Below are 12,140 nucleotides of genomic sequence, written 5' to 3'. Positions count from 1 at the left end.
ATATCCAATGTCCAATTAGTATGATCATTAAACCAGTTCTCTTAAGACGTCAATCATCCTAATGTTGAGTCTAATTATGCAAAACAAACAGATGTAATGCGTGGTCCAGTGTTGAAACTTCACATAGACATTGCCTAAGCTTGACCTCTAGCTTTCCAGAATGTGTTCCAGCATCCTCCTTGCTGCTTTAGTAGCTAGAAATGTAGAAAAGCAACAGATGGTGACAGTTGTGACTGTCAGGATGCCAAGCTCAAGAATGGAATTTCTACTTCAAGATGATTTTGCAGGGGTACAATAATATCTGGAGAATCTAAGCACAAAGTTTTCCAAAATGCAAACGTTTGGGACTTAAAAAGAAAGGTGATTATGTAAGAAGCTCTTATAGTTTAACATTAAGCCTTTAGGTTAAGAAAAGAGTAGAAAGTTAACCAGATACCTGAAGTAGATTACAGAATTTCTTCTTCTAGACTTTCTTAAAGTGAAATCTAATTTGACAGTATAATTCATTTTTTATGATGATCTATAGGATGGCCTTTATAGGTCTTTCACATTTTAACCTCTGGCTCCAACATGAACACCTAGCTATCGATGACTGTATTTTCAGAGCATGAGAATTTACATTATTATTAGCTTAAATAGAACATAATTCATAAAGTTAAATTTTCTGTTGGGAAAATTTACAATACTTTCTCAAAGCAAACCAAAAAATTAACTTACATTAAAAATTAACATGTTTGAGTTCTGAAGTCACACAAATCTGAATTTGAATTCTGCCTCTAGCACTTTTTTTCTTTTTGGATCCCCGACTCTACTAACTTTTTTTTTTTTTAACATCTTTATTGGAGTATAATTGCTGTACAATGGTGTGTTAGTTGCTGCTGTATAACAAAGTGAATCAGCTATACGTTGGCATATATCCCCATACACCCTCCCTCTTGCATCTCCCTCCCACCCTCCCTATCCCACCCCTCTAGGTCATCGCAAAGCACAGAGCTGATCTGCCTCTAGCACTTTTTATTAAGCGATTAACCTGGAGAAAGTTATTCATTTGGGGCCTTGATTTTTTTGTCTGTAAATCGTCATCTAATCATGAGGGGCTTTTTTTTAATGCTCAAAGGTTCTTTGTTGACACAATTTCTTCCACCTTTACAATATACAACGCAATTTCAGTAGCCATGTGGTTTTAGCACACAGCTACCTCTCCTGAAGTTTACACGAGGTCCTTAAATCCTCATGTTCCCTGAACTTTATAGGTAGAAGTGCATAACAAGCAATGGCATAATACAAAGATACTCCAATTTTGCTTTGAAGACTGTGACACCTAAACTCCAAGATAGTCCCCAATGATCCCTGCCTCCTGGTATTCATGCCCTCTGCAGTCCCCTCCCCATGAGTGTGGGCGAGACCTAGCAACTCATTTCTAATGAATAGAATACAGTGGAAATGATGGTGTGTGACTTGAAGACGAGGTCATACATGGCACTGTGGTGTCTCTCTCTCCTCACATATTCTGGGGGAAGCCATGTCTGAGCAGTCCTGTGGAGAGGTCCACGTGTTGAGGAACTGAAGCCTCCTGCCAATAGCCACGTGAGTGAGCTTGGAAGTGAATCCTTCAGCTTAGTCAAGTCTTCAAAGACTTAGCCCTGCCTGACAGCTTGACTGCAGTAAGCCCTGAGGCAGAACTACACAACTAACCTGCTCCCAGATTCCTGATCTTCAGAAACTATGTGAAATAATAAATAGTCCTTGTTTTGAGCTGCTAGATGTTGAGGTAATATGTTATGCAACAATAGACAACAAATACACAGACCAAATCCAAAATGATAAAGGTGGTAGGGTCTACAGAAGAAAATGCCATTTTCAAGGAAGACAGGAAAGAAGTTTCTAAAATATAACTACATTTATTTGAAAATCAAGGAAAAGAACTACACATTTGATTGTTTTAATAAAAGTACTACCATATAAAAACATGGCAGAGATTTTTCTCTCAGGCTTTTATATTCATTCCTTCCAGGAACTTGGGTCTAGTGTCCCAGGACAGCATTGGAAGACATCAGAGTCACATCCTACACTGCAGTAGACTTGTGTCTTATATCCATGTAGTATTTTGGACTTGGTATTTACTATATGGCCCCGAATACCCTTGACACATAATAATTCATAATTTTCCCAAAGCCTGCATTTGCTTCCCATGTTCTGTGAGTTTGCCCACCACAAGCAACTCACTTAGCCTACGTACTAATGTAGCTTTTCTGGTCCCCACCACATAAGCAGTCACTATCAAGAAGTATACGGGTTACAGTGGTTTTCACAAATTTGAAACATTCTTGGGATAAAATATCCCGGGTCCAACAGATTGCCCTAAATCACGGTCCTCATAGGCAAATAGTCTGGGTGTTAGGACACAGCCCAGGTACCTTAATTTTCTCTGGTGTCAGAGAGAACCTGCTGCCTTTTTGGGCCACTGTCAGAGAGTTTAGAGTATGACTAGTCACCCATGTTTTTGTACAAGAATCATATTCTTGAGGCCAAGTTGTAAGCTGTCATATCCTCATTATTTCTTGAAGGGGCTATCATGTCTTAGTAAAAACTGCAGTCTAGATCTCTGCTTTAGCATACATTTAGCTGCTATCTGGTGTCTATTCTGCCTTTGGTTTTTAATAGTGTCCCAATTTTTATTCAGGTAACCTCCCCTCTCATAAACAGATTATGGGTTTTTAGGGATGTTCTCAGGGTGAGGCATATGGTTTAGGTTTGAGATAATTTGCCTTATTTTATCACCTGGCCACAAACTGTTCAGGGATGAAGTAAGTAATTAACTTAAATTGGTCTATAGGGATGCTCAGGATATTATTGGCAGTTGTGAAAGACTCATTCTTTCCCACTGCATATGAACTCCAAGGATAAAACTCCAGGAGTTTCAGGAAACCATGATAAGATGAAAAAGACAGAATCAGTCTCAGAATAAAGTCACTCCATGGAAAGCAGAGATGGGAGATTGATCCTGGCCAATTATTTGAGCCCTCGATCAAACTACACCTAAAGCTAGATATACTACAGAAGTGTTGTCATTTGAACCATGAAATGTTCTTTAGTTTTGATTGGGTTCTTGTCACTTGCTACAAAATATTCTTAACCATTAAGGCTTCCCTGACATGGAAGAATTCCAGGGGTAGTTATACAGCTTACACTCACCTTTTGGGACATTCACTATACTAATACAAAATTATGATTAAACTAATTTGTCTATTAAAAAACAATTATTTATCCACATCACATAACACACTAAATGCTACAAAATTTATTTACTGTAGCAAAGAAATGAGAAGGCAAGACTTTCCAAGCCCTTCAAATCACATCTGGGAATTACCTGTTTACCTGCAAGATGAAACTCAAAAACTTGGTCAACAGCAGAACCAAGTTGAGGAGAGGCATAAACCAGAGCTCAGGATGTAACTGAAACACAGAGTTATCCAGAGCTTTTGGCTTTAATGGTCTTTGAAATCAACCACTTGATAAAAATCTTTGCAAAGAATGTTTTGTGTCAAAAAACAAGAGAATGTCTGTCTGGGTGATGGTCAGGGTGAGTGGTGAGCAAGACAAGAAGCTTCAGGATTCTAGGAATCTCACAGCGACCATCTCAGGCTCTTGGAGACTCCCCATCATCTTCTCATGTGCTCACAGAAGTCTTCCCACTGCCCCCCAAACTGCCACTATATCCTCTCTTTTCTCCTCCTTCCCCCTTCTCCCTCTCTTCCCTCCTTCCCTCCCTCCAGCCCTCCGTTCCTTCCCCTCCTGTCCCCTCCCCTCCCCTTCCCTTCTCTTTCTCCCCTTTCCTTCCTCATCCTCCTCCTCTTCTCCCACCTTTCCTCCTATTCCTTCCCTTTATTTTCCTTCCTTCAAGGAAAGGAGTAATCCATAATCTCCCCATCCTTTATATTCCAAAGCCTACCTATTCCCCAGTTCTCTCGGTTGCAGGTTTTTCTCCTTCATTACTTTAGATATGTCCTGCCAGTCCCTTCTGGCTTGCAGAGTTTCTGCTGAGAGATCAGCTGTTAACCTTATGGGGATTCCCTTGTGTGTTATTTGTTGTTTTTCCCTTGCTGCTTTTAATATGCTTTCTTTGTATTTAGTTTTTGACAGTTTGATTAATATGTGTCTTGGCGTATTTCTCCTTGAATTTATCCTGTATGGGACTCTCTGTGCTTCCTGGACTTGATTAACTATTTCCTTTCCCATATTAGGGAAGTTTTCAACTATAATCTCTTCAAATATTTTCTCAGTCCCTTTCTTTTTCTCTTCTTCTTCTGGAACCCCTATAATTCGAATGTTGGTGCGTTTAATGTTGTCCCAGAGGTCTCTGAGACTGTCCTCAGTTCTTTTCATTCTTTTTTCTTTATTCTGCTCTGCAGTAGTTATTTCCACTATTTTATCTTCCAGGTCACTTATCCGTTCTTCTGCCTCAGTTATTCTGCTATTGATCCCATCTAGAGTATTTTTAATTTCATTTATTGTGTTGTTCATCATTGTTTGTTTCATCTTTAGTTCTTCTAGGCCCTTGTTAAATGTTTCTTGCATTTTATCTATTCTATTTCCAAGATTTTGGATCATCTTTACTATCATTATTCTGAATTCTTTTTCAGGTAGACTGCCTATTTCCTCTTCATTTGTTAGGTCTGGTGGGTTTTTATCTTGCTCTTTCAACTGCTGTGTGTTTTTCTGTCTTCTCATTTTGCTTATCTTACTGTGTCTGGGGTCTCCTTTTTGCAGGCTGCAGGCTTGTACTTCCCATTGATTTTGGTGTCTGTCCCCAGTGGCTAAGGTTGGTTCAGTGGGTTGTGTAGGCTTCCTGGTGGAGGGGACTAATGCCTGTGTTCTGGTGGATGAGGCTGGATCTTGTCTTTCTGGTGGGCAGGTCCACGTTTGGTGGGGTGTTTGGGGGGGTCTGTCGACTTATTATGATTTTAGGCAGCCTCTCTGCTAATGGGTGGGGGTGTGTTCCTGTCTTGCTAGTTGTCTGGCATAGGGTGTCCAGCACTGTAGCTTGCTGGTCGTTGAGTGGAGCTGGCTGCTGGTGTTGAGATGGAGATCTCTGGGAGATTCTCGCCTCCCCAGTTCTCTCACACTTTGCCCAAAGCTAACATGTTCTTCACCCAGCAACCTATGCTGAACTTGCTGAACTGGAAAAGCCTGCACCTGCTTCCACTCTACCATTTTCCCTCACACCCCGGGGTTCCCTCCTTCCTAAAGTGGTAGCCTTGTGGCCTGATGTATATTGATGGAATTCTCAACACTCATTTGGTTAAAGCCATTTTTTTTCTCCTACCACAGCCTTGACCTTGAGGACATTCATATTCCCTGTATATTGCATTTGTACAAAAATCTTAATAACAGCTTCTTAATTGAACCTCTGGAACATAATTAGAATGCTTTGGCATAAACATTCTAATTGTGCTGTCCTCTCCTTGGAATAAATAAACTGCATATTTTCCTGACTCTAAAAGAAAGAAGATAAAGGAAAAAATTCATTTGTGGACAAACGTTCTTATGAAATGCTTTGTGCCAGAAACTGGGAATCAGGAAAGGAGGAGAGATACATGCATCTTTCATGTTCCTGTTAAATTTTTAATTTTAAAACTCATGGTTTTGATGATGTCAGAAACAAGTGAGAGAGAAAGAAACAATTGATCTCTCCTCTGAGCTAGGAAGATTTAAAAGTTATGTACTTGTATATTTTGGAAGTTGGGAGTGGCTTTTTACTGTGGCTAAAAAAAAAAACACAATAATTTCCCCAATTCAGGAAATGAACACTCATTAATACTGCTCATTTTGGTATAAATTAAGCCACAAAATAATTCTTTGGTACCACAAGAATTCTTGTGGTACCATATTTACACACACACACGTATGCAAACACATATCAATTACTCAACCAAATTCATTTAGCAGCTGAAATATCTCCCTTTCATCATGTACGTTCTATTCTTAAATCTCTTTCCTATAAAGCATGAACCTTCAAACCTGCTGATACTTGGTTAAATGTTGACCTTCTGCTTTTTTGAGTAAGCTGAAAATTATTGATTTATTTAAAAATAACTCCACTTCCCTGGTTTTCCTACTAAATCACCATGTGCATAAGTAATGTAAGTGGATTACAGGAAACATCAGCACTAGCAATGGTTGTTGCAAGCCACCAGTGCCATGGCACCATTAGAGACTAGATCAAGAGAGGTTAGGGAAGGCTAACGCCGCAAAATCGCCCATTGCCTTCATGTCATCATCACCCAAAAGAAAAAGCACAGCTTCTTCATGAATCTCCAAACCACAAATGAGCTAAAAGTGAAATGACCTGCCAGAGTTCCTCACTGATGCCTTTTATTCTCCATAATATTAAATTAACTAGACAGTACATGACATTATAAGATAGAACAAACCTCTTGAACCGTAATTTACAGCGACTTTAAGAGTTGATGACTATGGGTGGATGATGGTCACTAGAGGAAGTATCTCTCCTGAGCCTGAGCATTAGCACAGGCATATCCAGATACAGCGACATTATTAACATCATTTGTCTTCACTCAATAGACAGAGTACATGGCTTTCACCTTCAGAACATCTGTTACTCATGTAAATGCAGAAAATTTGTTCAAGTATTTCAGGAGGCCAAATGACCCACATATTTTCTCTTAACAAGAGCTCATCTTATGTTCTCTATTTGTGATTTTTATTGGCTTACCAACATTTCTCCCCAGACATTTCCCAAGCAAAACTAGAGACTCCATTTCACTTGTGGATGCCCCAAATGATGGGTATTTCTAGATACCCCAAATGATGGCCAGATCATAATAAATATTGAATGGATGCTAGTTGAAAACATCAATGAATGGATCTTTGATTCTCAGTACTAAGTGTCCTATATGTAGTAGATTAAAAAAATAAAGAAAAGAAAAAAAGCTTATTAATTTTAATTACATTAGGTTTATAGAGAGGTTGCCAAAATGCAAACATGGTTTCACTGAATCATCTTGCCTTAAAAGTCAACATATTTGGTTATGGTCGGGGGCATATCTAGTTCAAACAGTGTGTCAACCTTAGCATGTGTTTAAACTATGATACTTCCACAAATTGGGAACCTCTGGCCTGGTTACATACCCTAAGAATATAAAAATGGACCCATTACATCACCTTGATTAATAAAAGGTGAGTGCTTGTTCAGTGATATTAGGAATATTATCCATCAATTACTTCCAAACCATCTTATCTACTCCAGTTATAGGAAACTCTCCTCTCTGTACATCACTCTCTCCCTTTCAGGGTCTCTTCACTTCTTGTAATTTGAGTCAAGTGACCAGAAGGTCTTTAATAAGTACTATTTATTTACATAAACTGAGACTCAGGCCTATCTGCTTAGAACAGATTATCACAGAAGTCAGGAGGCTCCATACAGGATATGATCCAACATAACTTTAAGGACTTCCTGAAGCAATTTTTTGTTCAAATTATTAAACACCTACTATGCACCTTGCATTGTGCTGTGTAGAGAAGATACAGACAAGGTTTCTTATTTTATGGGCTTACGTTCAAGAGGAAGCCAACAGATAATAATCAAGTAACAAAAAAGAAATACCAGAGAATAAGAAGTGCTATGGTAAACAGTCATTGAGATCCAATGATAACTATTCACCATTAGGTTTTGTTTGTTTGTTTGTTTTAAAGTATCAACCACAGAGGAAACCATCAGATGAGCATCAGTAAAATGCAACACTTACCACCACAATCACATTTGCTGCTGGGATTGGAAGGTTTTCCACTTCAAGGTCTTGACCAGCCATGGCCAGCAGATTGAGAGATGGGTCATACGCAGGTCTAGGAAATGCTGAATTAACAATTTGGTGGCGTTTGCTTATTTGAGCTTCAGAAGAGGAATGGTAGCTATGTTTCTGTATCTTTTGTGGAGCTATATCCAGGCTCTTCTCAATGTCTTGTGAATGGTGATAAATGAAAGCTGGCTTCCCACTCTTCTTCTGATGAATCGCCAAAAAGTGATCATTATTTCTTGAAAGGCACCCTGAAAGGGGGAAGAAACAGAAACGAAAATCAAAGACCTTATTCAGTAAGTTGAATAGAATATCTGATAAACAGAATTACCCATTCTTAGGAAGCTTTAAGGCTTGTGAAGGATTTAGATCAGTTCATCTCCATTTTTGTCCCTGCTCCATTATCCCCGACAAAGAGAACACACTTGGTGGTATGGAGGCATCTCAGAGATTTTGGGTGGACAGAAGTGGGTATAGTTGAAAAAGTTCTACTTAAAAGATATTCTAATGCCTCTTTTAGTTAGGAATTTCCTCCTTTATCTAAGCTCATGTTCGTTAATACCCCATTGAGCATCTCTTCTTGGATGTCCTAACTGTTCCTCAAATGACAACCATTTATATCATATTCAAGCTTTCTTCCCTTTAGTCAATAGCATTTCACACAATTCTTATTTTATACTTCTTTTATCCTACTTATAATCAACTATGTGCAATTTTTAAGATACTTATAGACTATTTTAAGCTGACTAAGGGAAGGAATCTGAGTATACGCATTGTGGTAGTAACTTCCAGTTGTGTAATGATATCCATTCTCTCCTTCTTACTTAGTAATATGGCCATCTAGATAAAGTAGTACATGCTCCTTTATTTCTTCTGTTAGGTAAATATCCACTGACTTGAATAACTTTTTCCTATTTGTCACTGGCCACAGGAGGAAACAGATAACATACACATGTGAGTCAAAAGAATATCACTAGGTCAAACACCAATTAGAAAAGTAAATTTAAGACCTTCTGTACAAGATGATAAGCAGATTGAACAGATCACAACATAGTAACGCTGCCCACACTGTCCTAGTGACCCTAGGTACCACAGATTTTCCCTGGGTATGCCTATGGCAACAACAGTTGTACAAGTGCTGTCCTTAGAAGATTACTTCTCTCCTTTTATAAGAATTCTGGGGTGCCTAGAATTCTTACTGAATATTTATAGTAGAGGAATTGCTAGTTTTTACAGCTTTTTTCCATCCATCAAGGCTCTGTGACCAGTATATATTTCTAGCACCTTCAGCAATCCTGTCTTACCATTATGCTGTCAAATTTCACTTAAAGATAGGAAGACAGGTTATTTTTTCAGTCAGCTCAAGTGCTTTCACCATGATATAATAGTTTGGGAACCATTGGGTCCCAGGGACTTTAGGCTTTTACAGCATTCAAATCACAAATACATTTCATGTGAATTCTGAGATAGTCATATTGGGTTGGCCAAAAAGTTTATTTGGGTTTTTCCTTAAGGTGTTACAGAAAACCTGAACGAAATTTTTGGCCAACCCAAGAGAAACTAGTCCTCATGTCTTCAATCCTGAGCACACTGAATTGACTGTAACTTAAAAAAAAAAAAAGTCAAGCTACCATAATTTGCCAAAGATGATAATTGGACAGTGTGACCTTGAAATGACTATAAACTTTCTCTGAATGAAATAAGAGCTCCTCAGATTTGGAAATGACATTGTCATCAGGAACATATGTAAATGAATATGGTCCTTCACTGTTAATATTCTTGCAGTTTTGTTTTGTTTTTTTTGCGGTACGCGGGCCTCTCACTGTTGCGGCCTCTCCCGTTGCAGAGCACAGGCTCCAGACGCGCAGGCTCAGCGGCCACGGCTCACGGGCCCAGCCGTTTGTGGGATCCTCCCGGACTGGGGCACGAACCCGTGTCCCCTGCATCGGCAGGCGGACTCTCAACCACTGCACCACCAGGGAAGCCCTATTGCAGTTTTATTAATGGAGAATAGTGCTAAAATATTTTAGATGTATATTAACTTTCTGACCACAAATGTTTGTTTAGTATTTTACCAAAAGTAATTCACTAAATGATACTGTAGTGTCCTACAGCATTTCTATACTACAGGTGAAGTTTCCTCCCTCCCCTATTAAAGGACTGAGTCTGACATTGTGAAGAGCAACAATGACATGGTCACCTTGGGGTTAAGAAATAGAGCACACATATTATTTTTATCCTAGTTGACTTTTTAAATACTCCTCATTTAAAGATGGTCTCTTGTTTCAGGAAAGGCATACTGCATACTTGAATGAATTTGGGTTTTTCACCTGAGGGATTGGCTCTTCTACCAAAAAGAGGAATCTATAACATTCAGTAGCATGGCAACTGTATCTAACATGATAGTGCTATCGAAATAGTCATGTTAATAAAAATTAACATGCAAAAAAAGCTTGCAAGATTCGGGAAGCAAAAAAAAACCCATAGTTGGGGATGGCGAAGAATTTCACTAAGAAAGAGAAGTGGCTCAGAAGATCAGAGAATGCAGATTTATGAGGAAGGGAAAAATGAAGAACTGAGAAAATTACACAGTTATCTTCAGTCTTTCTTTTTATATGATATCAATCACAGAAAACCTTTTCAGAGCCACCTTATGTAAACAGAATAGGTGAGTCCAACTAACAGATGTCTCTCGTGCTAAAATTCGCCTACAGGGAAAGGTAAAATAATCTAATTTTAAGTGCAGTTGAAACACAACTAAAATTTCCCAGCCCTATCCAGTCGTATATGTGAAAGGACTTAGTCCTGCTTTGTCCTTGAGTAATGAGAATCAAGATGGCAGCACAGGGCTTCCCTGGTGGCGCAGTGGTTGAGAGTCCGCCTGCCGATGCAGGGAGCACTGGTTCGTGCCCCGGTCCGGGAGGATCCCACATGCGGCGGAGTGGCTGGGCCCGTGGGGCGTGGCCGCTGGGCCTGCGCGTCCGGAGCCTGTGCTCCACAATGGGAGAGGCCGCAGCGGTGAGAGGCCCGCGTACCGCAAAAAAAAAAAAAAAAAAAAAAGATGGCAGCACAATATTAGGAACATCACCATAGCCATTAGGTAAGAAAAAGCTTTCCAAAATGTTGTGCTTAGATCCCTACATCAGAATTACCTAGGATATTAAGATGCAGATTCCCAGATCTTAGCCTAGAACTACCATAGCAGATCTCTGGATATGTAGCCTACAAATCTGGATTTCTAATTGAAATTTTCTCACATTCCAACTCTGAAGTTGAGGACCACCAAGCTAGTATCTGGAATATGTTTTATTTTTTCTGTCTTCAACCATTACCCCTCTATCATCACCTCCTTCACTTTGACATTATAAATATACTCAAGTAAACATTTTGGAAATGTTAAGATTGAGATGTCTATTAAATATCAAAGTGGAGCTGTTGAATTAGAAATTTAATAAATGTTTAGTTCATGGTTGGAGAGAGAGAGAGATTTGTGTCATCCAATACAGATAAAATTTAAAGTCAAGTGACTGGAGATTGATTGAGAAGAGAAGAGTATATAGGACAGAACTCCTGGTAGAATTACGATATTTAGTGTCAAGGAGCTGAATGAAATGGAGCCAGCAAAGATAAATGAGAAGGAATGGTAGTAAAGTAGGGGGAAAACCAAGAAAGAGTAGTTCATAGAAGATTAAGAAAAAAAAATGTTTTAGAACCTGTATGCATTATAGGTTCTTAGACAGAAGCAACTGAAAAATCAACCTTATAGTGATGTCTCTAGAAACTAGAATACAAATGGAATTTCCACGTGTTTCCATGCAAGCTAAGTCACACTGAAGACACATGCATAGACTTAAAAAATTACAAGGCACATGGTGACTATTGCCATGAGAGATGGTCAGAAGATGGAGAAGTAGGAAGATTCTTATCTAAGAAAGAATAAATAAAAGAGAAAAATAAAGGGGCCTTCAAAATAAGTTAATTAAAACATCCAAAGAGATAAAAGAGAAAAATCAAAATAAGGGATTTGAGGAAAAGAGAACAGGCATGTTTCAATCCTAGTGGAAATCGTAGAAATGAAAAATATCATAATTGATGAAATGCAATATATGGGTTAGACAGTAGACTAGACATCACTGAATAGAGAATTGGTAAGTTGGAAAAGTTTCCGTAATAATTCAGAAAGCAGCACAGAGAAATTAAGAGAGGAGATAAGAAAAAGAAGGTAAGAGATTGTAGTGGGCTCTTCAGATGGGACTCTAAGACCCATACCTACTGGCATTCATGCCCATCGAGAGTGAGCAAGATCTTGCTCTTGACTTACTT

At 38.9% G+C, this 12,140-nt stretch overlaps 1 protein-coding gene across 1 annotated transcript in view; it reads right to left on the bottom strand.

The window, feature by feature from the left end:
• The window catches only part of PTPRR (protein tyrosine phosphatase receptor type R), a 268,141-nt gene that overhangs the window by 236,288 nt on the left and 19,713 nt on the right, over positions 1-12,140 (bottom strand). Inside the window, exon 2 of the mRNA XM_007463536.1 lies at positions 7,770-8,068. Within this exon, the coding sequence (XP_007463598.1) occupies positions 7,770-8,068 (299 nt within the window). The remainder of the gene's footprint in view (positions 1-7,769; positions 8,069-12,140) is intronic.

Source organism: Lipotes vexillifer, unplaced genomic scaffold (assembly GCF_000442215.2).
Source record: "Lipotes vexillifer unplaced genomic scaffold, Lipotes_vexillifer_v1.1 scaffold602, whole genome shotgun sequence".
Lineage (NCBI taxonomy): Eukaryota > Metazoa > Chordata > Mammalia > Artiodactyla > Lipotidae > Lipotes > Lipotes vexillifer.
This window is presented reverse-complemented; position numbering and strand designations above follow the sequence as displayed.